At 42.2% G+C, this 27,527-nt stretch overlaps 1 protein-coding gene across 1 annotated transcript; it reads right to left on the minus strand.

Annotated features, from left to right (window-relative positions):
- Nucleotides 1–4,683: 4,683 nt before the first annotated feature.
- On the minus strand, nt 4,684–26,811 carry LOC109872462 (exocyst complex component 3-like). The gene is made up of 13 exons (XM_020463679.2): nt 26,239–26,811; nt 24,312–24,803; nt 22,041–22,261; nt 19,484–20,213; nt 18,126–18,240; nt 15,249–15,359; nt 14,968–15,068; nt 14,754–14,864; nt 13,678–13,813; nt 13,307–13,429; nt 11,319–11,474; nt 9,293–9,414; nt 4,684–5,806 (listed from the first exon to the last, which is right to left on the minus strand). Exons 2-13 carry the CDS (start codon nt 24,776–24,778, stop codon nt 5,488–5,490), a joined length of 2,712 nt encoding a protein of 903 aa, XP_020319268.1. The 5' UTR covers nt 24,779–24,803; nt 26,239–26,811; the 3' UTR covers nt 4,684–5,487.
- Nucleotides 26,812–27,527: the final 716 nt, after the last annotated feature.

The following is a 27,527-nucleotide window of genomic DNA, read 5'->3' on the forward strand; positions in this document are numbered from 1 at the left end:
TGCCATGTGTTGTAATTTCCCCATGGAAAGTTACATGTAGTGAGAAGTAACATGCTTTTTGAGATACAGTCCAATATAGGGAGTGTGTGAAGGGAACACAGTACAGAACCCATACTGAGGTCGCATTACTTTGTTTTGAACAGCCCATGAGCGTTTATCAAACATAAAGATCCGCTGTGGCTGAACCTGTTCTGCGACCAGTGAAAAGGAAGTTCCCTCTAGTGCGTGGTGTAAACTTGGCTCCAATAAAAGCATCCGTTTGCCACCTTGGTGGTGGACAACAGGAAGCCTTTCTTTACTGCAAAACATCCCTTCAGTCAACTCTGGAGGTACAACCCTTCAGTTTCTCTCTTCAGCTATGTCCATACAGGAGTGGAGCCCAAGTGGAGCCCAATTGGAGCCCAATTGGAGCCCAACACGCATACAGAGAGACAAACAACAGAGATGTATATATACTGTAGGTGCTCAAATATATATCCTGCGTCAGACACTATATCAGTTTGTCAGACGGCCCATTGGTTTGTATTGTTCATCACTCCTCCCTTGGGCAGGGCACCACCTTTCCGTCATCAAACAGATGCTTCTAAGCACAGGACATTTTCTATTTTAAGGGGGCAATCTGCAGTTGCTACATACATTTTTGGACTTATATATTACTGATATGTACCCATTGATTTTTGAAGAATATAACTTATGTCTCATTAGCTTAGTTAAACTGTCCTACGGCATCAGAACCGAAAATATAAGCTTGTTTTACTCCAATGTTTGTAAACAAGGTAAATGTAAACAAACACTGTATAGCCTCAAAACATGCTTCAAACTATAATGTTGGTATCATGGATGATCCGTCCTTGCATGTTAAGCTCTGTCTAAGAATTTGAGAGTGGTTACATTTCTCCAGCCCCATCCCTCAGCTTTTCACCGGGGAAATGGCTTTGTTGTTGTTTCAACTGCGGATTTCTTTGCTCCCATATGTGGCTAAAAATACAGTAGGTACCTCTATATGATCAAATAAATGCTCCCCCCCACCCACTAAATTAGAAGTTAGTTCAATCCACAAAATCAATTGGGGATTATTTACTCTGACACCCAATAGATTTACTCTGTGGCAACAGAATATATCATATATCACATGTCCATTCACAGTGAGTGTTCAAAACATTTACAATCCATGTAACCCACACACATTTAAGTACCAGACAAAAATTAGGACACAGCTACTCATTCCAGGGTTTTTCTTCATTTGTACTATTTTCTACATTGTAGAATAATAGTGAAGACATCAATACGTTGAAATAACACATATGGAATCATGTAGTAACCAAAAAAGTGTTAAACAAATCAAAATATATTTTAGATTTTAGATTCTTCAAAGTTGCCACCGTTTGCCTTGATGACAACTTTGCACACGCTTGGCATTCTCTCAACCAGCTTAATGAGGAATGCTTTTCCAACAGTCTTGAAGGAGTTCCCACATATGCTGGGCACTTTTCCTTCACTCAGCAGTCCAACTCATCCCAAACCATCTCAATTGGTTTGTGGTCGGGTGATTGTGGAGGCCAGGTCATCTGATGCAGCACTCCATCACTCTCCTTCTTGGTATAGCCCTTACACAGCCTGAAAGTGTGTTGGGTCATTGTCCTGTTAAAAAAAAAACTGATGGGATGGCGTATCGCTGCAGAATGCTGTGGTAGCCATGCTGGTTAAGTGTGCCTTGAATTCTAAATAAATCACTGACAGTGTCACCAGCAAAGCACCCCCACAGCATCACATCTTCTCCTCCATGCTTCACAGTGGGAAACACACATGCGGAGATCATCTCCGTTCACCTACTCTGGGTCTCACAAAGACATGGCAGTTGGAACCAAAAATCTCAAATTTGGACTCATCAGACCAAAGGACAGATTTCCACCAGTCTAATGTCCATTGCTCATGTTTCTTGGCCCAAGCAAGTCTCTTCTTTTAATTGATGTCCTTTAGTAGTGTTTTCTTTGCAGCAATTCGACCATGAAGGCCTGATTCACAGTCTCTTCTGAACAGTTAATGTTGTCTGTTACTGGAACTCTAAATAAAAAGTATTCAGACCCATATATATATATATATATATATATATATTTAGAATAAGGCTTAGAATAAGGCTGTAACTTAACAAAATGTGGAAAAGTCAAAAAGTCAAGGGGTCTGAATACTTTGCCTTCGGAAAGTGATCCACACAATAAGCCATCATGAGGAAGCGAAAACAGTTTTTTAGAAATGTTTGCTAATATATTACAAAAAAACTAACATAAATCACTTAGTTACATAAGTATTCAGACCCTTTGCTATGAGACTACACAATTCAGCTCAGATGCAACCTGTATCAATTGATCATCCTTGAGAAGTTTCTACAACTTGATTGGAGTCCACATGTGGTCAATTCAATTGATTGGACATGATTTGGAAGGGCACACACCTGTCTATATAAGGTCCCACAGTTGACAGTGCATGTCAGAGCAAAAACCAAGCCTTGAGATCAAAGGAATTATCCGTAGAACTCTGAGACAGGATTGTGTGAAGGGAACCAAAACATTTCTGCAGAATTGAAGGTCCCAAAGAACACAGTGGAATTAAATGGAAGAAGTTTGGAACCACCAAGACTCTTCGTAGAGCTGGCCGCCAGGCCAAGGATCTTGGTCAGGGAGGTGACCAAGAGCCCGATGGTCACTCCGAACGGAGCAAAGAACAGAGAGATCCTTGATGAAATCTTACTCCTGAGCGCTCAGGACCTCATACTTGGGCGAAGGTTCACCTTCCAACAGGACAACGACCCTAAGCACACAGCCAAGACAATGCAGGAGTGGCCCAGCCAGAGCCCGGATTTGAACCCGATCGAACATCTCCGGAGAGACCTGAAAATAGCGTTGCAGTAACGCTCCTTATCCAAACAGACAGAGCTTGAGAGGATCTGCAGAGAAGAATGAGAGAAACTCCCCAAATACAGGTGTGCCAAGCTTGTAGCATCATACCCAAGAAGACTCGAGGCTGTAATCGCTGCCAAAGGTGCTGCAACAAAGTACTGAGTAAAGTGTCTGAATACTTATGTAAATGTTATATTTCCTTTTTGTATTTTTCATGCATTTGCAAAAATGTCTAAAAAACAGTGTTTGCTCTGTCATTATGGGGAATTGTGTGTAGATTGATGAGGGAAAAAAACATTTGAATCAATTTTAGAATAAGGCTGTAACGTAACAAAATGTGGGAAGAATCAAGAGGTTTAAATGCTTTCTGAAGACACTGTAGGTAACATAGGCTAACATAGGCTAATGCAATTAGCATGAGGTTGTAAGTAACAGGAACATTTCCCAGGACATAGACATATAAACGAATTAGGCACATTTGGGTGCCTTGATGCAACATTTTGAACAGAAATGCAATGGTTCATGGGATCAGTCTAAAACATTGCACATACACTGATTCCATCTAGTGGCCAAATTGTCTAAATTGCACCTGGGCTAGAATAACACATTATGGCCTATCTTTTGCATTTCAAATGATGGTACAAAAAAATACACAAGAACGGTTGTTTTATTATCTTTCACCAGATCTATTGTGTTGTATTCTACTACATTCCTTTCACATTTCCATAAACCTCAAAGTGTTTCCTTTCAAATGGTACCAATAATATGCATATCCTTCCTTCAGGGCCTGAGCTACAGGCAGTTAGATTTGGGTATGTCATTTTAGGCAAAAATTGAAAAAGGGGGCTAATCCTATACCTCCCTGACCAAGGCCCTTCTCCCCCGATTGCTCAGCTTAGGAAGAGTCTTGGTGGTTCCAAACTTCATTTAAGAATGATGGAGGCTACTGTGTTCTTGACCTTCAAAGTGCCCTTCCCCAGATCTGTGCCTCAGAGCTCTATGGACAATTCCTTCGACCTCATGGCTTGGTTTTTGCTGTGACATCCACTTTCAACTGCGGGACCTTATATAGACAGGCGTGTTACTTTCCAAATCATGTGCAATAATTTAATGTATCACAGGTGGACGCCAATCAAGTTGTAGAAACATCTCGAGGATGATCAATGGAAACAGGATGTACCTGAGCTCAATTTCGAGTTTCATAGCAATAGGGTCTGAATACTTATGTAAATTCTAAAAACCCGTTTTTTCACTTTGTCATTATGGGGTATTGTGTTATTGCTCAGGAAATTGTTTTATTATATCAGTTTTAAAATAAGGCTGTAACGTAACAAAATGTGGGAAAAGGCAAGGGGTCTGAATACTTTCCGAAGGCCCTGTATATGTTTTATAATGCTTTTGAATTACACATACTGTTTTGGCAGGAAATACCAGGTTACCCGGGAGAATAATTATTTACTTGTAAAATACCGGGAAAATATTAAACCCTAGTGCTGCAGCACCCTCAGCACCCCTACTTCCCACGGCTATGATGACATCGCTACTTTGAAAGTGACTGCTGTGCCATTTTCCCAACATGAGCTAGCCCCTAGCAATTTGAGTTCTAGATAAATGAGCTTGAGTGACTTCTTGCGAATGAGAGAGAGAGCGAGAGAGAGAGCGAGAGAGAGCGAGAGAGAGAGAGAGAGAGAGAGAGAGAGAGCGAGAGAGAGAGAGAGAGAGCGAGAGAGAGAGAGAGCGCGAGAGAGCGAGAGAGCGAGAGCGAGAGAGAGAGAGAGAGAGAGAGAAATGACGTAGTGCACATATCTGCACATACTGTATGTGACAGTGTGTAATTTCTGGGGACCACTTTTGGCTCATGAGTTGTCCTTTCAGAACTACTGGGTAAAAGGTATTCTAAAGTACCAGAGAATTTATTTAAATCGGTAACACTTTACATTAAGGTGTACTTAAAATTATTTACTAAAGGTTTATAAGTATTTTATAAACCATTAGTGGTTAATTAAAACAGTTATAACACATTGGTTAAAATTGTGCAGTCACGTAAGCTATCTTTAAGCAGTTTATTAACTAATTATAAATGTATATACTTACACCTTAATGTAACGTGTTACCCAATGAGGTTTACAAAATGATTCTAAACATGAAGAAAAATCTGAGCTTGAAGTACAGTAGATGGGCTTGTATCTGTGGTACCTGATGTCAAGTTCTTTTGCTTATCGCTATCCATTCAAATGTCTGTAAATGAGTGGGAAGATCCTTTACAGATTAATTAAAAACATTTAATTTCATGTTTCTATGGGGACTTTGCATTTCTTATCAGTAGTAGTAAGTTTCACAGTAGTTTGTGATTCTGCCCCATCGTAGTAGTCGCAGCACATACAGTAATATGACAGAATTTAAGATTGACTACTCTTCGAAGTGTCGTCATCAACAAACCTCTACCTCTCTTATTTAAAGCAGAAATCCAAACAATTCGAACTTAAAGCTCCATCAGTATCATGTAGTCATAGATACAGAATTACGGGTGAGCGAGACTCTGTTCTACCAAAGACTTAACGTGCATCAACTCCATACGATTCCCTTGTAGTCAATCATAATCCATATCCTTGTCCTCTTTCAGTTGTTCCGGTGGCAGCGTGGTTCTGTTCCTGGGGCTTCTCTTACGGTGTCGTCGAAGCCGGGCCTCTGAGAACCAGTTGGCGACGGTCATGGCAACACGGATGAGGCCCAGGTTGATGCAATGTACCTCGGAGGTGACAGGGATGTCCGAGAAGAGGGCATGATCCCTGCATGGCAAGGTAGAGCTGTTGCTGCTCTCAAAGTCTCGGACCACGTTCAAGATCTCTTGGCGCTCTGCCTGACGTATCATCCCCCGCACATTTAGCAGGGTGGAGATGTGCTTCTTCCTGCGGTAGGATGAAGGGAGGAAGAGAAAGGAAAGATAGGGAAGACAGAGACCGATGTTAGTGTGTTTCGGTGGTTTCAGGTAGCTTCATGATTCAATCATGTTGTAGAGCAAAGGGCCATTACTTATTATGTTCAGTTGATCTATTGATAATTTTTTCAACAATATTTCACCCCAAATAGACATTTGGGGGAGTCCCAGTGGTAGACGGCAGACTTTGATCTATGAAAATACAGGTGGCTAGTAACAAAACAAAAGAGTGATGCTTGCAGAGACTCCTTGTGCCTGAGTGAGTTAACATGTGTCCAGGTTGTCTTGACCTGCTCCAGCTCCCTCCTTTGATTCCAGAGCGTGGCACCAGACTGTCTCTCACAGGGTGGCAGGAACAGGAAGTACTCTGCAGCAGCTTCCTGTCTGCCTGGCCACAGGTCATGCGTCACACATTGGGTACGCTGCCAGCTAGCCAGCCCTTAGCTGACCCCACAAAACACACAAACAACGAGGGGCCTGGGACCTTGTGGGGCCCTCCAGCCTCTGCCACTCAAAACAGCCCCTTGGTCCTCTCCAAGAATAAAGCCAGTACACTCAACCTATATGGACTAAATTGAAACGTTTCTTACAGAATACATATGAAATGCACATGCACAACCATGGTAGAAACCGTTTGGACATTATGGGAAAAGTATTAGGACAAAGGTGAGGATGCAACAGTTCACCTGACACAATACTGAATCCAATGATTTTATGTGCATTTTACATTTACTGTACTTTCATCGCATTTGTTGATAACGAAATCTGACAATACACTGGATACATTCAGTAATATGATAGGAATATTCCTGGAAAATGTGTGGTAGGTGCAACATAAGCCAAAACGAATTACAAGGGTTTGAGTGAGAGTGGCTACACACCTCTCCAAAGTGTTCACAGTTCCTAAGTCATTTTAATGCACTTTCATGACTCAAAGTAGAGTCTTCAACTATAAGGTGTTTTTTCAGCTCTCCTAGCTATGCAGTTGAGGAACTACAGAAAGCACACTTGGAGGTTTTTTGTTTGGAACACAACCCTGCATCCCAGCACTCACACAATTACTGTTGTTGTTTATGCAATCCAAGAACAGTCCATTATAAATTGCTATCTTGGCCTGGTGGGCATCATTTTTAAGCTTGTTCTATTGCCAACATGACTAGCTAGGTTATAAAATACAATATTACAGTGTTAGGCTTTCACAATGCAATTCAGGGAATCAGATCATGTTAGTGCTTGTTCCGTGCTTATTTTCTTCACAATAGACAAACATATATATTCATTCTGTTCAGAACAAACCAGGGTATGACGCCATGTCATCTTGTAACTGTACATCAAACATAATGATCATAAACATTGACGCTGTATATGACATAAGTTTTATGATATGGAAATGTGAAGTGCATATTTGGACTCATGGGTGTTTGGCTTGCTTGTATGATATTAAAGCTGTATTTATTATAGTCTTCTTAATTTACAGCATTTCCCTCACTCAGATAACAAAACATTTGCAAAAGTTGCCCAATTAGTGGGAGGGATGGGGGCAACTTCTTGTCGCGCAAGGTGATCATGTTCAGAACGGCTATCAGTCAAAACCCATAGAGCGTTGTTAAAACTGCGTTTGGCTGCAGGGGCACTATTGAGTAGCTTGGATGAAAAGTGCCCAGAGGTGCCCAGAGTAAACGGCCTGCTCCTCAGTCTCAGTTGCTAATATATGCATATTATTATTAGTATTGGATAGAAAACACTCTGAAGTTTCTAAAACTGTATGAATGATGTCTGTAAATAAAACAGAACTCTAATGGCAGGCAAAACCCTGAGAAGAAATCCAAACAGTAAGTGAGGTTGGTGGATTTTCAATCCAGGCCCAATTGAATTCACATTGGGATATGAATGAAGTTGCACTTCCTAGGGCTTCCACTAGATGTCAACCGTCTTTAGAAACTTGAATGAGGATTCTACTGTGTTGTGGGACTGAATAAGAGCTGAATGAGTCAGCTTACTGGCAGAGAGACATTTCCTTGTCACGCGCATTCCACATGATATCGACTTGCGTTCCATTCCTCCTCAAGACACAAAGGAATTCTCCGGTTGGAACTTTAAGATTTATGATAAAAACATCCTAATGATTGATTCTTTACTTAGTTTGAAATGTTTATTCGACCTGTAAAATAACTTTTTGAAGTTTTTGTCTGAAGAAATGCACGAGCGTTTGGATAGGTGTACCAAATGCGCTAACAAAAGTAGCTAATTGGACATAAATAATGGACATTATCGAACAAATCAAGCATTTATTGTGGACCTGGGATTCCTGGGAGTGCATTCTGATGAAGATCATCAAAGGTAAGGGAATATTTAGCATGTAATATCTGGTTTCTGTTGACCAACATGGCGGCTAATTGTATTATATTTCTGAGCGCAGTCTCAGATTAGTGCATGGTATGCTTTTTCCGTAAAGTTTTTTTGAAATCGGACACAGCAGTTGTATTAAGGAGAGGTATATCTATAATTCCATGTGTATAACTTGTATTATCATCTACATTTATGATGAGTATTGCTGTTGAATCGATGTGGCTATGCAAAATCATTGGATGTTTTTGGAACTAGTGAATGTAACGCGCCAATGTAAACTCATATTTTGATAAATATGAACTTTATCAAACAAAACATACATGTATTGTGTAACATGAAGTCCTATGAGTGTCATCTGATGAAGATCATCAAAGGTTAGTGATTAATTTTATCTCTATTTGTGCTTTTTGTGACTGCTATCTTTGGCTGGAAAAATGGCTGTGTTTATTCTGTGGCTTGGTGGTGACCTAACATATTCGTTTGTGGTGCTTTTGCTGTAAAGCATATTTGAAATCGGACACTGTGGTGGGATTAACAAAAAGATTACCTTTAAAACGGTATAAGATACATGTATGTTTGAGGAATTTTAATTATGAGATTTCTGTTGTTTTGAATTTGGCGCCCTGCACATTCCCTGGCTGTTGTCATATCATCCCGTTAACGGGATTGCAGCCATAAGAACTCAGAGCCAGAGCTCTGACGTCATGTATAGCTTGTTATTTTACAGACACTGTGTTCCAATTTAGTCGTTTATCAGTGGCCAAATTTGCCATTTTCAACTTGTATACAGGCAGGAGGTTAATAATGGTATGGTTAATACCAAAAGGTTAATAATGGTATGTTCCCATGCTTTTTTCCCTTGTTTTGACCTATTGTGTCAACAGAAAGTCTATACGTGGACTCAAATTCTGCTACCTTTGTCCAGATGTCAAAAATAGCACTTTGTGAAACTGCACCGTGGCATGTAGGTTCTGGGTACTGTGGCATAGCGTATATAGAAAATGGTGACCAATGAATGACATTTGCCAAATTTGTTCATTGTTTTCCAACTCTGGACTTTTAAAACATTGCGCAATACTGTATTCCCCAAAATGATGAAAAACCTTACCGTATGTCTGGAAACTCTTTCACCAGAACAGCAACCTCCATCTGGATGGACGGAGTGTCCTCCAGGAGAATGATGTCAGCCAGGTGAGTGAGGACACTGTCCAGCCAAGAGGATCCTGACTCCTGAAAGAGGAAATATTATGTAAGATAAGTCATTATAAACATTTGTAAAACAATTGATATGGACCAGTTGCATAAGTACAAAGGTCAATCATCTCATTGTCCATCAGCCATCAACAGATAGGTGCAATCCATCATTTTCTGAAACAAAAGCTCTGTGTGGACATACCATAGACATTAATACCAACATCATCTATCAGGATTTGTAGTCCTACATTCTTAGAATAAAAGGTGCTATCTTGGACCATAAGCGGTTAATTGGGGTTACAAAACAGTTGTTGGGAGTGTTAAACTAAATCATCTTATCGCGTTCAGATACAGTTGAAGTCGAAAGTTTACTTACACGTTAGCCAAAAACATTTAAACTCATTTTTTCACAATTCCTGACATTTAATCCTAGTAAGAATTCCCTGTCTTAGGTCAGTTGGGATCACCACTTTATTTTAAGAATGTGAAAGGTCAAAATAATAGAAGAGAGAATGATTTATTTCAGCTTTTATTTATTTAATCACATTCCCAGAGGGTCAGAAGTTTATATACACTCAATTAGTATTTGGGAGCATTACCTTTAAATTGTTTCACTTGGGTCAAACGTTTTGGGCAGCCTTCCACAAGCTTCCCACAATAAGTTGGGTGAATTTTGGCCCATTCCTCCTGACAGAGCTGGTGTAACTGGAGAGAGTTTGTAGGCATCCTTGCTCGCACATGCTTTTTCAGTGCTGCCCACAAATTTGCTATGGGATTGAGGTCAGGGCTTTTTGCTGGCCACTCCAATACCTTGATTTTGTTGTCCTTAAGCCATTTTGCCACAACTTTGGAAGTATGCTTGGGGTCGTTGTCCATTTGGAAGACCCATTTACGACCAAGCTTTAACTTCCTGACTGATGTCTTGAGATGCTGCTTCAATATATCCACATCGTTTCCCTGCCTCATGATGCCATCTATTTTGTGAAGTGCACCAGTCCCTCCTGCAGCAAAGCACCCCCACAACATGATGCTGCCACCCCCGTGCTTCACGGGTGGGATGGTATACTTCGGCTTGCAAGCCTCCCCCTTTTTCCTCCAAATATAACAATGGTCATTATAGTCAAGCAGTTCTATTTTTGTTTCATCAGACCAGAGGACATGCTGCTGAGCAGCCTTTCAGGTTATGTCGATATAGGACTCGTTTTACTGTGGATATGGATACTTTTGTACCTGTTTCCTCCAGCATCTTCACAAGGTCCTTTGCTGTTGTTCTGGGATTGATTTGCACTTTTCGCACCAAAGTACGTTCATCTCTAGGAGACAGAACGTGTCTCCTTCCTGAGCGGTATGACGGTCACATGTGGTTTATACTTCCGTACTATTGTTTGTACAGATGAACGTGGTACCTTCAGGCGTTTGGAAATTGCTCCCAAGGATGAACCAGACGTGTGGAGGCCTACAATTTTTTTATTGAGGTCTTGGCTGATTTTTTGGGATTTTCCCATGATGTCAAGCAAAGAGGCACTGAGTTTGAAGGTAGGCCTTGAAATATATCTACAGGTACACCTCCAATTGACTCAAATTATGTCAATTAGCCTATCAGAAGCTTCTAAAACCATGACATAATTTTCTGGAATTTTCCAAGCTGTTTAAAGGCACAGTCAACTTAATGTTTGTAAACATCTGACCCACTGGAATTGTGATACAGTGAATTATAAGTTAAATAATCTGTCTGTAAACAATTGTTGGAAAAATTACTTGTGTCATGCACAAAGTAGATGTCCTAACCAACTTCCCAAAACTATAGTTTTTTTAACAAGACATTTGTAGAGTGGTTGAAAAACAAGTTTTAATGACTCCAACCTAAGTGTATGTAAACTTCCGACTTCAACTGTAGTTGTTTATGGTCATTACGACCGTAAATTAGAGGGATGGCTGACCAGGTCTTTAAAGAGCCCTTTGAGCTGCTTGGCCTCGTCCTGCAGTCGGAATGCCATCCTCTTCCTCATCTTCGATGATGTGCAGATGACCCGTCCTCGCATGATCGCACGCAAATACTCCACCAAAACCCGCCTGTGTATCTCCCCCACCAGTATCTGTCAATCAAACAGTCAACCACTCAACCATTCAGTCCCTCAATCATAACATACAGTGCCTTCAGAAAGTATTCAGACCCCTTGACTTTTTCTACATTTCGTTACGTTACAGCCTTATTCTAAAATGGATGAAAAAATAAATAAAGAATCCTCAGCAATCTACACACAATACCCCATAATGGCAAAGAGAAAACAAGTTTTTCGAAATTTTTGAGCTGAAAAAACATATTTACATACTTATTCAGACCCTTTGCTATGAGACTAGAAATTGACCTCAGATGCATCCTGTTCCCATTGATCATCCTTGAGATGTTTCTACAACTTGATTGGAGTTCACCTGCGGTAATGATTAGGAAAGTCAAGGAATTGCCCGTAGAGCACCGAGACAGGATTGTGTCGAGGCACAGATCTGGGGAAGGGTACCAAAACATTTCTGCAGCATTGAAGGTCCCCAAGAACACAGTGGCCTCCATCATTCTAAAATGGAAGAAGTAGAACCACCAAGACTCTTCCTAGAGCTGGCCGTGCTGCCAAACTGAGCAATAGGGGGAGAAGGGCCATGGTCAGAGAGGTGACCAAGAACCGGATGGTCACTCTGACAGAGCTCTAGAGTTCCTCTGTGGAGATGGGAGAACCTTCCAGAAGGAGAACCATCTCTGCAGCACTCCACCAATCAGGCCTTTATGGTAGAGTGGCCAGATGGAAGCCACTCCTCAGTAAAAGGCACATGACAGCCCGCTTGGACTTTGACAAAAGGCACCAAAAGACCCGCAGACCATGAGAAACAATATTCTCTGGTCTGATGAAACCAAGCTTGAACTCTTGGCCTGAATGCCAAGCGTCACTTCTGGAGGAAACCTGGCACCATCCCTACTGTGAATAATGGTGGTGGCATAATTATGCTGTGGGGATGTTTTTCAGCGGCAGGGACTGGGAGACTAGTCAGGATTGAGGCAACGATGAACGGAGCAAATACAGAGATCCAGAGCTCTCAGGACCTCAGACTGTGGCACCTTCCAACAGGCCAAGACCCTAAGCACACAGCCAAGACAACACAGGAGTGGCTTCGGCACAAGTCTCTGGATGTCCTTGAATGGCCCAGCCGGAGACCAGACTTGAACCCGATCGAACATTTCTGGAGAGAACTGAAAATAGCTGTGCAGCAAAGCTCCCCATCCAACCTGACAAAGCTTGAGAGGATTTGTAGAGAAGAATGGGAAAAACTCCACAAATGTTTTATATTTTTAACCTTTGGTTAACTAGGCAAGTCAGTTAAGAACAAATTCTTTTTTCAATGACGGCCTAGGAACAGTGGGTTAACTGCCTGTTCAGGGGCAGAACGACAGATTTGTACCTTGTCAGCTCAGGGATTCGAACTTGCAACCTTCCGGTTACTAGTCCAACACTCTAACCACTAGGCTACCCTGCCTCCCCAAATACTGGTGTGCCAAGCTTGTTGCGTCATACCCAAGAACACTCGGGGCTGTAATCGCCTCCAGAGTTGCTTCAACATAGTACTGAGTAAAGGTTCTGAATATTTATGTAAATGTGTTTTTCATTTGCAATAAATTAGCAAAAATGTCTAAAAACCTGGTTTTGCTTTGTTATTATGGGGTATTGTGTGTAGGTTGACAAAAAACTATTGAATCCATTTTAGAATAAGGATGTAACCTAGCAAAATGTGGAAAAAGTCAAGGGGTCTGAACACTTTCCAAGGGCACTGTAACTGTTGATAAACTAAATATATTGGGATAGAAAGGGCAAATATTTATTCCATGTATTTTGTGCAACATGTTATCATGTGTGTTATATATGTGGTCATTGGTGGAGACCTGATAAGGTGGGCAGTCCATTCTTCTGAACTTCTTGAAGTGTTGTTTGACGCTTGCTTCGATGGCTTCAAAGGCCTCAGTGTTGTTTAACCACTTCCTTTTCACCAGCTTGTCAAAGAACGGCTGGAACAGAAATACACAGCTTTGACCCACATGAAGTGATGAGCATTATGCTCCTATTGCAAAATGCACATCTGTGTAAACGTTAGAGCATGTGTGTTTGATCAGTCATATATGAGTGTGGAATTGGCAAGTTGTGTATTGGGGAAGGGATGTTAAGATAAATGTATGTTTTGTGTCAATAAATTGTAAGGAAAACATTTTCTGCGCCCTACCAAAGGAGGACACATTTAAAAAGCACATTGCCTCACCCTGATGTGCTCAAATAGTCTTTCCGTTAGAACCCTCACTGATTGGTTAACAATCCTGTCCAGGGAGGAGTTAGCTCTCTGTGTGGACTCCTCGTTGCTCTGTGGGTCACACTGCCTGCAGCGCTGTACAAAGGATCTACACAAAAAGTGGAATGCAAACACTGTTGGTGAGTTCAGGTAGTGTAAGAATGATCTGAAACTCGTATTTCTGACTTGGAAAACCCGTTTGAACCATTTACAACCTTAATAATGTGGATAACATCATTTGACCATGTGATCTATTTGTCCCTTTGTCAACAACAGTTGGTGCATGATCATTCATATTAATGAAGTCTGAAGGTTCTGCTTGCCTGAGTTAAAATTCCTCATGATAAGCTGCATACCACACTATTGGCCCAGTACATCACTGGGGCTGAGTTCCCTGTCATCCAGGACCTCTATACCAGGCGGTGTCAGAGGAAGGCCCTAAAAATCTGCCGGTACCGGAAAGTCAAGTCTGGGACCAAAAGACTGCTTAACAGCTTCTACCCCAAATCCATAAGACTGCTATACAGTTAATCAACTAACTACCCAGACTTTTTGCTTTTACCCCTACCTACATGTGCATAGTACTTCAATCAATCAATCACCTAACAAAACCTACATGTATATATTACCTCAATCAATCACCCCAACTACCTCGCAACCCAGTATACTGACACTGGTACCACTACTCCTTGTATATAGCCTATATATAGCCTCGTTATTGTTATTTTATTGTGTTAATATTTTCTTTTTTATCTATTTGCTAATTGTCTTACTTTTTAACGACATTGTTGGGAAAGGGCTCGTAAGTTAGCTTTTCACGGTAAAGTCTGCACTTGTTGTATTTGGAGCATGTGACAAATACAATTTTACTTGTCAACTTTAACAAGATTGCCAGCTAATTGTAAGCAATGTTAACTAGCTAACTGGAGACGCTCTGGTCCCATTTACCACTTCACCAACTGAAAAATACATGTTTTTGATAAGCATTTGATTGGAGCATCAGTTAACACAGATGCCACAGGAGATGACTTCTCTGTCTGGGTATCTACCTGAGAGGCGGGCAGCAGTTGACCAGAGAGATGGTCCTGGAGACGTATCCATCGCCCCGGTCCCCAAACTCAGCCTGGGTCTCATGGAACATCTCCACTTTTCTCTGGAAACTGGACATAGTAACATGATCAAATTAAATCCATATATTGATTCACATTGAGGTTGTTGACTGAACTCAATGTCCATGTCTTTATAAACACATCTTCTCCTCACCTATATAGGAAGTCAGACAGTCCATTGAGATTGCAGCGGGCCACCCTGGCCCCCAGAAACGGGCTTACAGCTGTGGATCTGTCCAGGTCTACCTTTAGTCTCTGTAACAACCACACACAGATACTGATCAGAGCAGGAACTTCAAAATCCAACCACCCAAAATAGGTCACTCCAATACTAATGGGAGATTTACAAATGTCTTCGAGTTGTTTGCCACAATGTCCAATGGTGACCTACAGATCTACTGTGCAGTAGTGTCTCTGAGTGATAGTGTGACAGACCTGGATGACAGAGCGGGCCAGACTGGACTGGTACTCCTCTATGTGCAGCGTTTGGGCCCACCGCCTCTCCTCCTCATCCAGAACCTGAGTGAGCTCTGTGGACACCTTCTCCTGCGATAAACAGAACACACACAACCATAAAGTCCATTGCCTACCCAATAAACAAGTATGGGAAGTTTCAGTACCATTAGATTAGTGCCAGAACCATTACCTCGGTAGGTGGAATTTTTTCCCCAAGACAGTGTTCAGTATTAATGGACAATTCCACCCCTTTTCAACCTAATTTTCATTATCGCCATCACAATACCAGTCTCTACAGATGTGAAAATGGCGCATTTCTATGTTTTGTAGAAAGATATATAAAGTTAAAAGGTTCTACCTGATGATATCATCAAAAGTTAAAACAATGATTTTCAAACACTACTGTATGTGATTTGCGGTGACTTGGGGAGCAAGAAAATACCCTCCAAATAAAATGAAATAAAATGTTATTTGTCACACGGGCCAAGTACAACGGGTGTAGACTTGAAATGCTTGCTTACGAGCCCTTCCCAACAAGGCAGAGTTCAAATGTATAATAAAAAGAAAATAGTAGCACAAGAGGAATAAAATGCACAAGAATGGAGCTATATACAGGGAGTACCAGTACCAGATCAATGTGAAGCTATATACAGGGAGTACCAGTACCAGATCAATGTGGAGCTATATACAGGGAGTACCAGTACCAGATCAATGTGGAGCTATATACAGGGAGTACCAGTACCAGATCAATGTGGAGCTATATACAGGGAGTACCAGTACCAGATCAATGTGGAGCTATATACAGGGAGTACCAGTACCAGATCAATGTGGAGCTATATACAGGGAGTACCAGTACCAGATCAATGTGGAGCTATATACAGGGAGTACCAGTACCAGATCAATGTGGAACTATATACAGGGAGTACCAGATCAATGTGGAGCTATATACAGGGAGTACCAGTACCAGATCAATGTGGAGCTATATACAGGGAGTACCAGTACCAGATCAATGTGGAGCTATATACAGGGAGTACCAGTACCAGATCAATGTGGAACTATATACAGCGAGTACCAGATCAATGTGGAGCTATATACAGGGAGTACCAGTACCAGATCAATGTGCAGGGGTATGAGGTATTTGAGGTAGATATGTACAGATATGTACAAGGAATACCTATGTGAGAATGCTGTTCATCGACTACAGCTCGGCATTTAACACCATAGTGCCCTCCAAGCTCATCATCAAGCTCGAGACCCTGGGTGTCGACCCCGCCCTGTGCAACTGGGTACTGGACTTCCTGACGGGCCGCCCCCAGGTGGTGAGGGTAGGCAATAACATCTCCACCCCGCTGATCCTCAACACTGGGGCCCCACAAGGGTGCGTTCTGAGCCCTCTCCTGTACTCCCTGTTCACCCACGACTGCGTGGCCCGCCTCCTGCACGCCTCCAACTCAATCATCAAGTTTGCGGACGACACAACAGTGGTAGGCTTGATTACCAACAACGACGAGACGGCCTACAGGGAGGAGGTGAGGGCCCTCGGAGTGTGGTGTCAGGAAAATAACCTCACACTCAACGTCAACAAAACTAAGGAGATGATTGTGGACTTCAGAAAACAGCAGAGGGAACACCCCCCTATCCACATTGATGGAACAGTAGTGGAGAGGGTAGTAAGTTTTAAGTTCCTCGGCGTACACATCACAGACAAACTGAATTGGTCCACCCACACAGACAGCATCGTGAAGAAGGCGCAGCAGCGCCTCTTCAACCTCAGGAGGCTGAAGAAATTCGGCTTGTCACCAAAAGCACTCACAAACTTCTACAGATGCACAATCAAGAGCATCCTGTCGGGCTGTATCACCGCCTGGTACGGCAACTGCTCCGCCCACAACCGTAAGGCTCTCCAGAGTCTGCACAACGCATCACCGGGGGAAAACTACCTGCCCTCCAGGACACCTACACCACCCGATGTCACAGGAAGGCCATAAAGATCATCAAGGACAACAACCACCCGAGCCACTGCCTGTTCACCCCACTATCATCCAGAAGGCGAGGTCAGTACAGGTGCATCAAAGCTGGGACCGGGAGACTGAAAAACAGCTTCTATCTCAAGGCCATCAGACTGTTAAACAGCCACCACTAACATTGAGTGTCTGCTGCCAACACACTGACTCAACTCCAGCCACTTTAATAATGGGAATTGATGGGAAATAATGTAAAATATATCACTAGCCACTTTAAACAATGCTACCTAATATAATGTTTACATACCCTACATTATTCATCTCATATGTATACGTATATACTGTACTCTATATCATCTACTGCATCTTTATGTAATACATGTATCACTAGCCACTTTAACTATGCCACTTTGTTTACATACTCATCTCATATGTATATACTGTACTCAATACCATCTACTGTATCTTTCCTATGCCGCTCTGTACCACCACTCATTCATATATCTTTATGTACATATTCTTATCCCCTTACACTTGTGTCTATAAGGTAGTAGTTTTGGAATTGTTAGCTAGATTACTTGTTGGTTATTACTGCATTGTCGGAACTAGAAGCACAAGCATTTCGCTACACTCGCATTAACATCTGCATGTGACAAATAACATTTGATTTGATTTGATTTGGTGAAGTGACTAGAAACAGGTTTTGAAAGCGAACAGTTTTTCTTACTTTTAATCCTATCCCTGTGATGTAAAAGAGAAGCATTTTTTATGACCTTGTCTTTTTAACCACAGATCATATAAATGCGCCACTTTCACACATGTAGACACTAGTATGGTGCTGGAGATAATGAATATGAGGTTGAATTGCACTTTAAAAGCAATGTGATTTTACCCTGACAGTGTTCAGGCAGTCCTGTTCCAGTTGGTCCACTGTGTCTTGGTGCAGTAGGGGTTCCAGTCGGGAGTAGTTAATTGGGGTTTTCATGCCAACGGTGCCCAGGACATCCCTTAAAAAAACGAGAGGGAGAGTGAGGAAGAGATACTATGTGTCACTATCCAGTCAAGTCTCACATTTCAGATCTGAACTAATACCTGTAAAGATCTATGTTAATATTCACGTACATGGACTTCCTTGATGTTCTTATCTTACACTCTTATTTAAAAAATATATATTTTTGTCCCCATAGGTGAACCCTTTGGTGGTGAAACAGGTTCTACTAAGAACGTATAACATTGTATTAATGAAAGGGTTCCACTGGAACCAAAAATTGATAATGGGTGCGTTTGAGTTGTAAGGCTAACGTAGCCGACTGTAGACGAATGTCGACAAGAGCAGTCAGGGGAGGTGCATCTGAAACAGCCGAAAATGTCAGAAACTGTTGTGGTTTTCCTACAGCAAAGCTTAGATGAACATGGCAGTGTCAACGTAGTTGCCGTTGTTTGTGAAAGTTTCTTTATAATATCAAAATAAGCATGTCTCTAACCCCCAGATCACACAATCGCAAACTGAAATCATATGTGTGTAGATTGTACAATCAATTGATGAGAGAGAGGTCTCAGATATCACATTCATTTCTGAACTATTGTCCAAAGTACCTGTACATCCATGAATGAGTTTCTATGATGTGTAACTCTTTTTGATGTATGTAATGTGATGTATTATTCAGTATTATTCATTCATTATTCTACTATTTCATGTATTTGTATTAATTTATTTTTGTTTATCTCATGATTGATTTTACATATGCTATCAGATTGCCGGATGGGGGGGGTGGGAGTTTTTAAATACATTAATAGAAATAATAAAAACTTGATGCGAAAAAATATATATCATTAATTTGTATATATCCAATGTATACCAATGGACTTTCACGCGGGTCAAACAAAAACACCCCGATGATTGGTTGACAATAGAGCCTCCAACAATGCAGGTGATGGCTGCAGGATGAAGTTGATGAAGAGAAACGGACGGAACTTTCAGTTGACTACAGTCAAAACATCATAACCTTTGATCACGTGGTTCATGCAGTTCATGCAGTCGACATGTAGGCACAAGTCTGAAAATGTTTATCCACATAATGTAACACACTTTGAAAGGCGACTTGACAAAATTGATATGCTCAAACGCAACCATTTTCATAGGGTTTTCCTAAGGGGACAATTAAATAACCCTTTATGGTTCTAGGTAGTACCTTATTTTCTAAGAGTGTATACATTTAATGTTGTTATGTTATGACTTCTGACACTGACCTGTTGTAGATGTTGTAGAACCAGTCCAGCATAGAGTAGACGTCAGTGATCTGAAGCTGGGAGCTGGTAATGATTTTCAGGCGTCTGGCCACCGCCCGGTGGTAGCTCTGTACATACACCTGGAAGGCCTGGAACTCCTCCGGGTAGACCGACACCACGTTCCGCCGTGCCGCGTCCAGGTCGTCCACCATGCGTCCCCTTAACCTCTCCAGGTATGAGGCCAATTGTCCCGCCTGAGTGTCCACCTGCTGCGGCAGGCTCCAGTCTGCCGCCTCCGCCACCGCCTGCCGCCATTTCAGCTTGAGCTGACGGGGCCTCTGGCTATGATGGGGCTGGAGGCCCTCCCTTAAGGGCTGGGCCTGGGTCTCTTCTCTCTGGGCCTGGGAAATGTCAGCCTGCTCCTCCTGCTGAATGACCAGCACCACCAGTCCCAGGTTGGGCCCGGCCGTTGGCTGGCGGAGGGACTCTCTCACCACGTCCCACATCTCCTTCTGCAGGGCCTCATACAGCAGCTCCACATCCTTGGCCTTGCGCCTGCTGGCATCCCGTGAAGCGTTGGGACTGGAGGGGTTGTCGAAGGACCCAGGAGGGGTCACTCCGGGAGGTGTGGATGGAGGCGTGGAGGGATGTGGCAGGAAGGCCAGTAGCTCGCACTCGTGCTCCAGCTCCTGGATGTGTGTGTCGGCCAGGAGGAGGTCCCTCTGGTTGACCAGCTGTAGGATCTCCAGCACTGAGGGAAGAGAGGAAAGGACAGATAGAGGAATCCCTTTCAAACTGTTTAGTATATTGGTTTGTACAGAGTATTGCCATATGTGTAGGAACGGGTGGGGTAAGTGAGGAGAAAAAGTACATGTTTTCAACATTGACATACTGAAGGGTGCTGAGACAGTTAAAGTTGGAAGTTTACATACACATTAGCCAAATACATTTAACCTCAGTTTTTCACAATTGCTGATATTTAATCTGAGTAAATATTTGCTGTCTTAGGTCAGTTAGGATCACCACTTTACTTTAAGAATGTGAAATGTCAGAATAATAGTGGAGAGAATTATTTATTTCAGCTTTCATTTCTTTCATCACATTCCCAGTGGGTCAGAAGTTTACATACACTCAATTAGTATTTGGTAGCATTGCCTTTAAATTGTTTCACTTGGGTCTAACGTTTCGGGTATCTTTCCACAAGCTTCCCACAATAAGTTGGGTGAATTTTGGCCCATTCCACCTGACAGAGCTGGTGTAACGGAGTCAGGTTTGTATGCACACACTTTTTCAGTTCTGCCCACAAATGTTCTATAGGATTGAGGTCAGGGCTTTGTGATGGTCAGTCCAATACCTTGACTTTGTTGTCCTTAAGCAATTTTGCCACAACTTTGGAAGTATGCTTGGGGTCATTGTCCATTTGGAAGACCCATTTGCGACCAAGATTTAACTTCCTGACTGATGTCTTGAGATGTTGCTTCAATATATCCACATCGTTTTACTTCCTCAAAATGTAATCTATTTTGTGAAGGGCACCACTCCCTCCCTCCTGCAGCAAAGCACCCCCACAACATGTTGCTGCCACCCCCGTGCTTCACGGTTTGGATGGTGTTCTTCAGGTTGCAAGCCTCCCCCTTTTTACTCCAAACAAATCGATGGTCATTTTTGCCAAACAGTTATATTTTTGTTTCATCAGACCAGAGGACATTTCTCCGAAGGTACAATCTTTGTCCCCATGTGCAGTTGCAAACCGTAGTCTGCCTTTTTTATGGTGGTTTTGGAGCAGTGGCTTCTTCCTTGCTGATCAGCCTTTCAGGTTATGTCGATATAGGACTCGTTTTTACTGTGGATATAGATACTTTTGTACCTGTTTCCACCAGCATCTTCACAGGGTCCTTTGCTGTTGTTCTGGGATTGCTTTGCACTTTTCGCACCAAAGTACGTTCATTTCTAGGAGACAGAACAGTTCTCCTTCCTGAGCGGTATGGCGGTTGCGTGGTCCCATGGTGTTTTTACTTGCGCACTATTGATTGTACAGATGAACGTGCGTTTGGAAATTGCTCCCAAGGATGAACCAGACTTGTGGAGGTCTGCAATTTTTTTTCTGGGCATGCTATATACTACACTGTCCTTTGACTGTCCCTTGTCTGCTTTGCTCCCTACGGAGCTCTGTGAACAGTAGCTTTGGATTAAGTTTTATCTGAAGGGATCAGCAGTGGGAGGAAGTGCAGTCATTTCCTGCTTTCATAGTCTGGTGCTGATTGAACCCGATGACTGAGGGGATCTGGGGACCGCTCACAGCTCATCAGAGACCAGCGTGGGATTGGTGGAGGAAGTACTGCAGGAGCTGACCAAGAAGTTCCTGAGTTTCCGACTTAATAGACTCAAGTGAGGTTGGACTCGTAATGTGAACACTGAAACGTACAACGCTGACTGACATGCCACAGACAGAGGTAACCTGCATTGATCCTTACATGATTCAGAGTTTTCAGATTATGTGCCCTGTGATTGGCTGGACCAGCAGAACACATACCATATCTCCCCACTTGATTGGTTTGTTTTGGAGTGCCTTGTATACCTGAGAGTGGTTCCCTAGGTTTGACCACTGGCTCTTCCTCCTCCAGCTCCTTCTCGGCCTCCTGGGAGTTGTGGTCCGACAGGGACTCCCTCTTCAGTTTGCTAAGATTGACCATCCTGAGGAAGGAGGGCCGGCGGCGAGACTCATCCTCGCTGTCAATGCCCAGGTCCCCGCAGGGCAGGCTCTCTCTACGCTGTGTCTGCTTCCGCCGCCCTGCAAATCTAGAAGCAGAAGAGAACCATCAGGAGAGAATAGGAACTATATTATGGCTTGTTACGCTGTCAACCTCACAGTATGGCATTGAAGAGAGAGAAGAGCTATGTGTGGATTCCCAGAGTCAGAGATATTGTGTGGGAATTAAGGTTCCATCTCAAATATAAATGGAATGGGATACATACGTGTTATCAAATACTGTAAGGGTCAATGCTAACAGGTGACTACCATATCCAGACTACCATATGCTATAAATAAGCAGTTATTTAAATGCTTGAGAGGTGCTTGTAGCTCTAAGCCAGGGATGGGCAACTGGGGGCCACAGCCCTCCTTTTGAAGGCCCTCAGTTAAATTTCCAAATTTCCCAGGAACTCAATCAGGGTCTCAACTAAGAATAGTAGAATAGTTAGAATAGTAGAACACACAAGGTGCCATTTCGAAATTTGGTTGTGCATCAGCAGTTTCTCATTATGTCAGTCACTGATAGTCAATTGTGGGTTTGATGTGGGTATGGATGTGGGTTGGATGTGGGTATGGATGTGGGTATTGTTGTGGGTATGGATGTGGGTTGGATGTGGGTTGGATGTGGGTATGGATAAGGGTATGGATGTGGGTATGGATGTGGGTTGGATGTGGGTATGGATGTGGGTATGGATGTGGGTATGGATGTGGGTATGGATATGGGTATGGATGTGGGTATGGATGTGGGTTGGATGTGGGTTGGATGTGGGTATGGATATGGGTATGGATGTGGGTATGGATGTGGGTTGGATGTGGGTATGGATGTGGGTATGGATGTGGGTATGGATGTGGGTATGGATGTGGGTATGGATGTGGGTATGAATGTGGGTATGGATGTGGGTATGGATGTGGGTATGGATGTGGGTGCACAGACCTGTTAGAAACTGCGGCCCATCATGATGAGTTCTGATTTTTTGTGGCCCCAACCCCCATCAAAGTTGCCCATCCCTGCTCTAAGCAATCCAGATTGGAATTTTTGATGGCTGCCTTTCCCTGGCTGCAACAGTCAAAGTGAAAACAATGTCCCGGTTATACGTAGTGCCATTCACTCAATGCTTAGGTACACAAGATAGCATTAGCAAACAAAGGGAGTTCCACACGTAAACATGGTGAATTTTTACATTCCATAACCAATTAGGAAATGATTATGCTATATGCTGTGAGCATTTCCGTCATTTCGTTACAGCTATCACAGTGCTACAAAATAGTGTCTAACTTAGTCATATTACAGTGCCTACAGAAAGTCTACACCCCCTTTGACTTTTTTCACATTTTGCGGCCTTAAAATTGTATCTAAAATGTATCTATTGTCATCGGCAGAGACTGGGGAGTTTGTCAGGATCAAAATAAATATGAAAGGAGCAAAGCTCAAGTTAGAAGAAAACCCGCCTCAGTCTTCTGAAAACCTAACCCTAGGATAGGGTTTTATTTTTCAGAGAGACAATTACACAAATATTTATGCCGAAACACACCAGAATAGCTTTCCAAGAGGTGTTGAGTGTTCCTGAGTGGTTTAATCACAATCTTGACTTAAAATTGCCTGAAAATCAGAGACAACATTTCAATATTGCTGTTCATCAATCATTCCCAACCAAACTAAATGAGCTTGAGCAATTTTAGGAAAAAACAATTGATATATGCTGCCACATAAGAGAGTGCAAAATTGGTAGAATCTTATTCCAAATGATTCACAGCTGTAATGGCTACCAAAAGGTGCTTCCACCAGGTATTAACTCTGGGGTGTCAAGACATCTATGTAAAAATAATAATAATAATCATTTAGAAAAATGTATTTTCTTTCACTTTGAAAATGTCGACTAGGTTGTGTAGATCTGTAGAAACAAATGAATTGAATCCCTTTTAGACTTTCTATTGGCACTGTATATAGAGAGACATTACATTTATGTTAATCTGTGGCTCTGGACCTGTATTTATAAAGCGTCTCAGAGTGGAAATGGTTCTCCCTGTCCATGCAATCTTATTCATTATGATCTAAAAGGCATCTGATCCTAGATCAACAACCTCCATCCCACTTACCGTAGCAGGGTCATGATCTCCTCTGAGCTCCTGCGGATGCCCTTCCTCTTCTCTTTCTCTGGCGGGGGCGAGTGGGGGTCCGTTGGGCTTCGCAGGGATGGGCTGGTCCCCCACACGCTGCACCCCGACATACGCAGCCCCTTACCCAACTTCCCCAGGGTCTTCAGGGGGGAAGAGCTGCACAGTCGCTCCAGAGTCCCCCTCAGGGGTCTTCCTCCTTTAGGGGCCCCGGTGCCGTGCTTCTCCATGTTCACCTCATTCTCCTCCTCTTCCCCATCACGCGACAACCTGCACTGGAGGGATTTTGCTCCACGGCCCACCAAAATGGGGGGGTCGCCCTCATTCCTCTCCTCCTCCAGGTTCACCTCCTCGAAGGGACTCAGGTCCAAGTTTAACCTGGGCAGGATGAGTTCACTGTTCCCATGATTACTCCTGGTCCTCCCTGGAAGGTTTTTAAGGATGGGCATGATGCTTGTGCTCAGGGATCAAATACTGCAAGGACACAAGGCCACTTAGTTAGAACAGAGAAAGAGATCACAGATCATAGTTAGGCTAGCAATACCAAGAGCTCAATATGAGTGTGGGCTGGAAAAGGTTGAACAGAACAGCTAAAACCAGAATGAATGAGAGAGTAACGTTGTAATTGAGGACCTACAGAATATTCTAATAGCATAAGAACTGTTGCAACGAGACTATTCTGTATAGGCTTTACTCAGCGATTAAATACAAACACAGACGATTACCCAGCAGCATTCTCAAGTTACCGACAGTAGAACATGTGTATGGGTAACTGGCCCACTCCGGGGGGGCCAGTTACCCCGGGGGAAGATTATGGCATGGGGTTTCACACAAGTGTGTTAAAATAAATTTTATCAGTTTTACTTTGAAATTCTTTAGTAGGTAATACTTAAAAGCTAAGTCTAGTTGTCTTATTTTAATTATTGAAATAAAATATTGGGGAGCAAATGACGTTGCACATGAATTAATATCCACTCTATGAGGAGATTTAATGTAGAGTCACTCTTTTTAACTCAGGAAATAAAAAGCGGTGTCTGTCTGTGGCTGGCTACATTATTTTGTTTCACTAAAGCACTTAAGTATTTAAACAAGTTGATATAACATCGGTCTTGATGAAATCACTTAAAATTCCTCCCTAAATTCACAGTGAAAGAATTGATTGGGTCAAGTGGTTTTAGTGCTTGGCTGCCTGGGACACTAGTTTGCTGTATGTAATTGCACTAGGTACTGTAGACTACTATGTAACAATGTGTCCTCATACACTACTGTATAATGCACAGGTATAGGTATTATAGCCACACGTATTATAAAGTGGAACACAGTGGTTAATCTCTAGAAATAAACATAGTAACTAGTCTTAAAGTCCTGGTAAATGGAAACATTAAAGGTATATGACAATAATTGAATTGTCTAGAAATATATCATATTGATTATAAAACTTGTTTTTCCCTTTTTGTTACCTAGTACTTTGTACTATTGTAGTACCAAATAGTACAAAGTATTACCTTGTTATTTTCAAGTACTTATAGCATAGACCATAGATGATTGTAAACAAACATCTACCTGTTTCTGAAGACCAGCAAAACAATCCACAGTGGCATACACTTAATTTTTTATTTCCTTGTAACAAGGTAGACTTTATGAGCTATAAGTCTAAAGGACTTCCTGAAGATACAATATAATACTTATGACAGACAGACTACAGTAGGGTATCTTTCTCAATCAAACGTTTTGATATCTCATGAACTCTCAGAGACAGTATTTTAGAGCAAACCAGAACGCACCATCACAACGGTAATGCAAAGCTATATGCATTATTGTATCGGCTTTAAAGATTTAGAGAAAGGACGGCAAGAGGCACAGCAATCAGAGGTGCACCTTAATGAGATAAATTCTTAATTCCTCTTACCTTGTGCAGTGTCTCAGTGGAATGTCATCCACTGTGTGTGTATCTCCACTGTTGCTCAGGACAGCACTGTGCTCACCCGGTTTCCTGACTTGTTGTATTGTAGCTGACAATTATGCTTTTTCCTGAGGAAACTGTGTGTGTGTGTGTGCGTGTGCGTGTGCGTGTGCGTGTGTGTGTGTGTGTGTTGTATTAATGTCTGAGCTTCAGTTGATAAGTGTGTGGTGCTTTTACATTCTGAATTGACCTGAGTAACAGAGAGTATATTCAATGGCTTTCAAGCAAATGTACTCTATGAAGCACTTAAACAATCGCCTGCACTGCTTCGACATGCGGTCAGTCTAACATATACAATATTCTGGAAAATGTCAAAAACTGTTTGTAATATAGATGTCGAAGAGATCATGTGAACAGATATGCTGGTGTGTTTGATATCTTCAATAACAAATCCAAAGTATTTTGAGGCCCACAGTGAACTAGAACTGATATTTAGCTCATATTCAAAGATACTAGTTACATTTCTTAAGATGGTTGCTTTGCTTAGAAAACTTTACTTACTCATGTCAATACCAATAGATTCCATGCAAACTTCAAAAGCAGTGACTTCCAACTCTTGGACCACCAGGGATCCATTCTGTCCTCCTGTGCCCTCTAGTGGTGGAATTGTGGACCATCACTCATTTCCTATTATAACCAACAGAAAGGGGGATGTACAGTGCCTTGCGAAAGTATTCGGCCCCCTTGAACTTTGCGACCTTTTGCCACATTTCAGGCTTCAAACATAAAGATATAAAACTGTATTTTTTGGTGAAGAATCAACAACAAGTGGGACACAATCATGAAGTGGAACGACATTTATTGGATATTTCAAACTTTTTTAACAAATCAAAAACTGAAAAATTGGGCGTGCAAAATTATTCAGCCCCCTTAAGTTAATACTTTGTAGCGCCACCTTTTGCTGCGATTACAGCTGTAAGTCGCTTGGGGTATGTCTCTATCAGTTTTGCACATCGAGAGACTGACATTTTTTCCCATTCCTCCTTGCAAAACAGCTCAAGCTCAATGAGGTTGGATGGAGAGCATTTGTGAACAGCAGTTTTCAGTTCTTTCCACAGATTCTCGATTGGATTCAGGTCTGGACTTTGACTTGGCCATTCTAACACCTGGATATGTTTATTTTTGAACCATTCCATTGTAGATTTTGCTTTATGTTTTGGATCATTGTCTTGTTGGAAGACAAATCTCCGTCCCACTCTCAGGTCTTTTGCAGACTCCATCAGGTTTTCTTCCAG

This window comes from Oncorhynchus kisutch, linkage group LG28 (genome assembly GCF_002021735.2).
Source record: "Oncorhynchus kisutch isolate 150728-3 linkage group LG28, Okis_V2, whole genome shotgun sequence".
Classification (NCBI taxonomy): domain Eukaryota; kingdom Metazoa; phylum Chordata; class Actinopteri; order Salmoniformes; family Salmonidae; genus Oncorhynchus; species Oncorhynchus kisutch.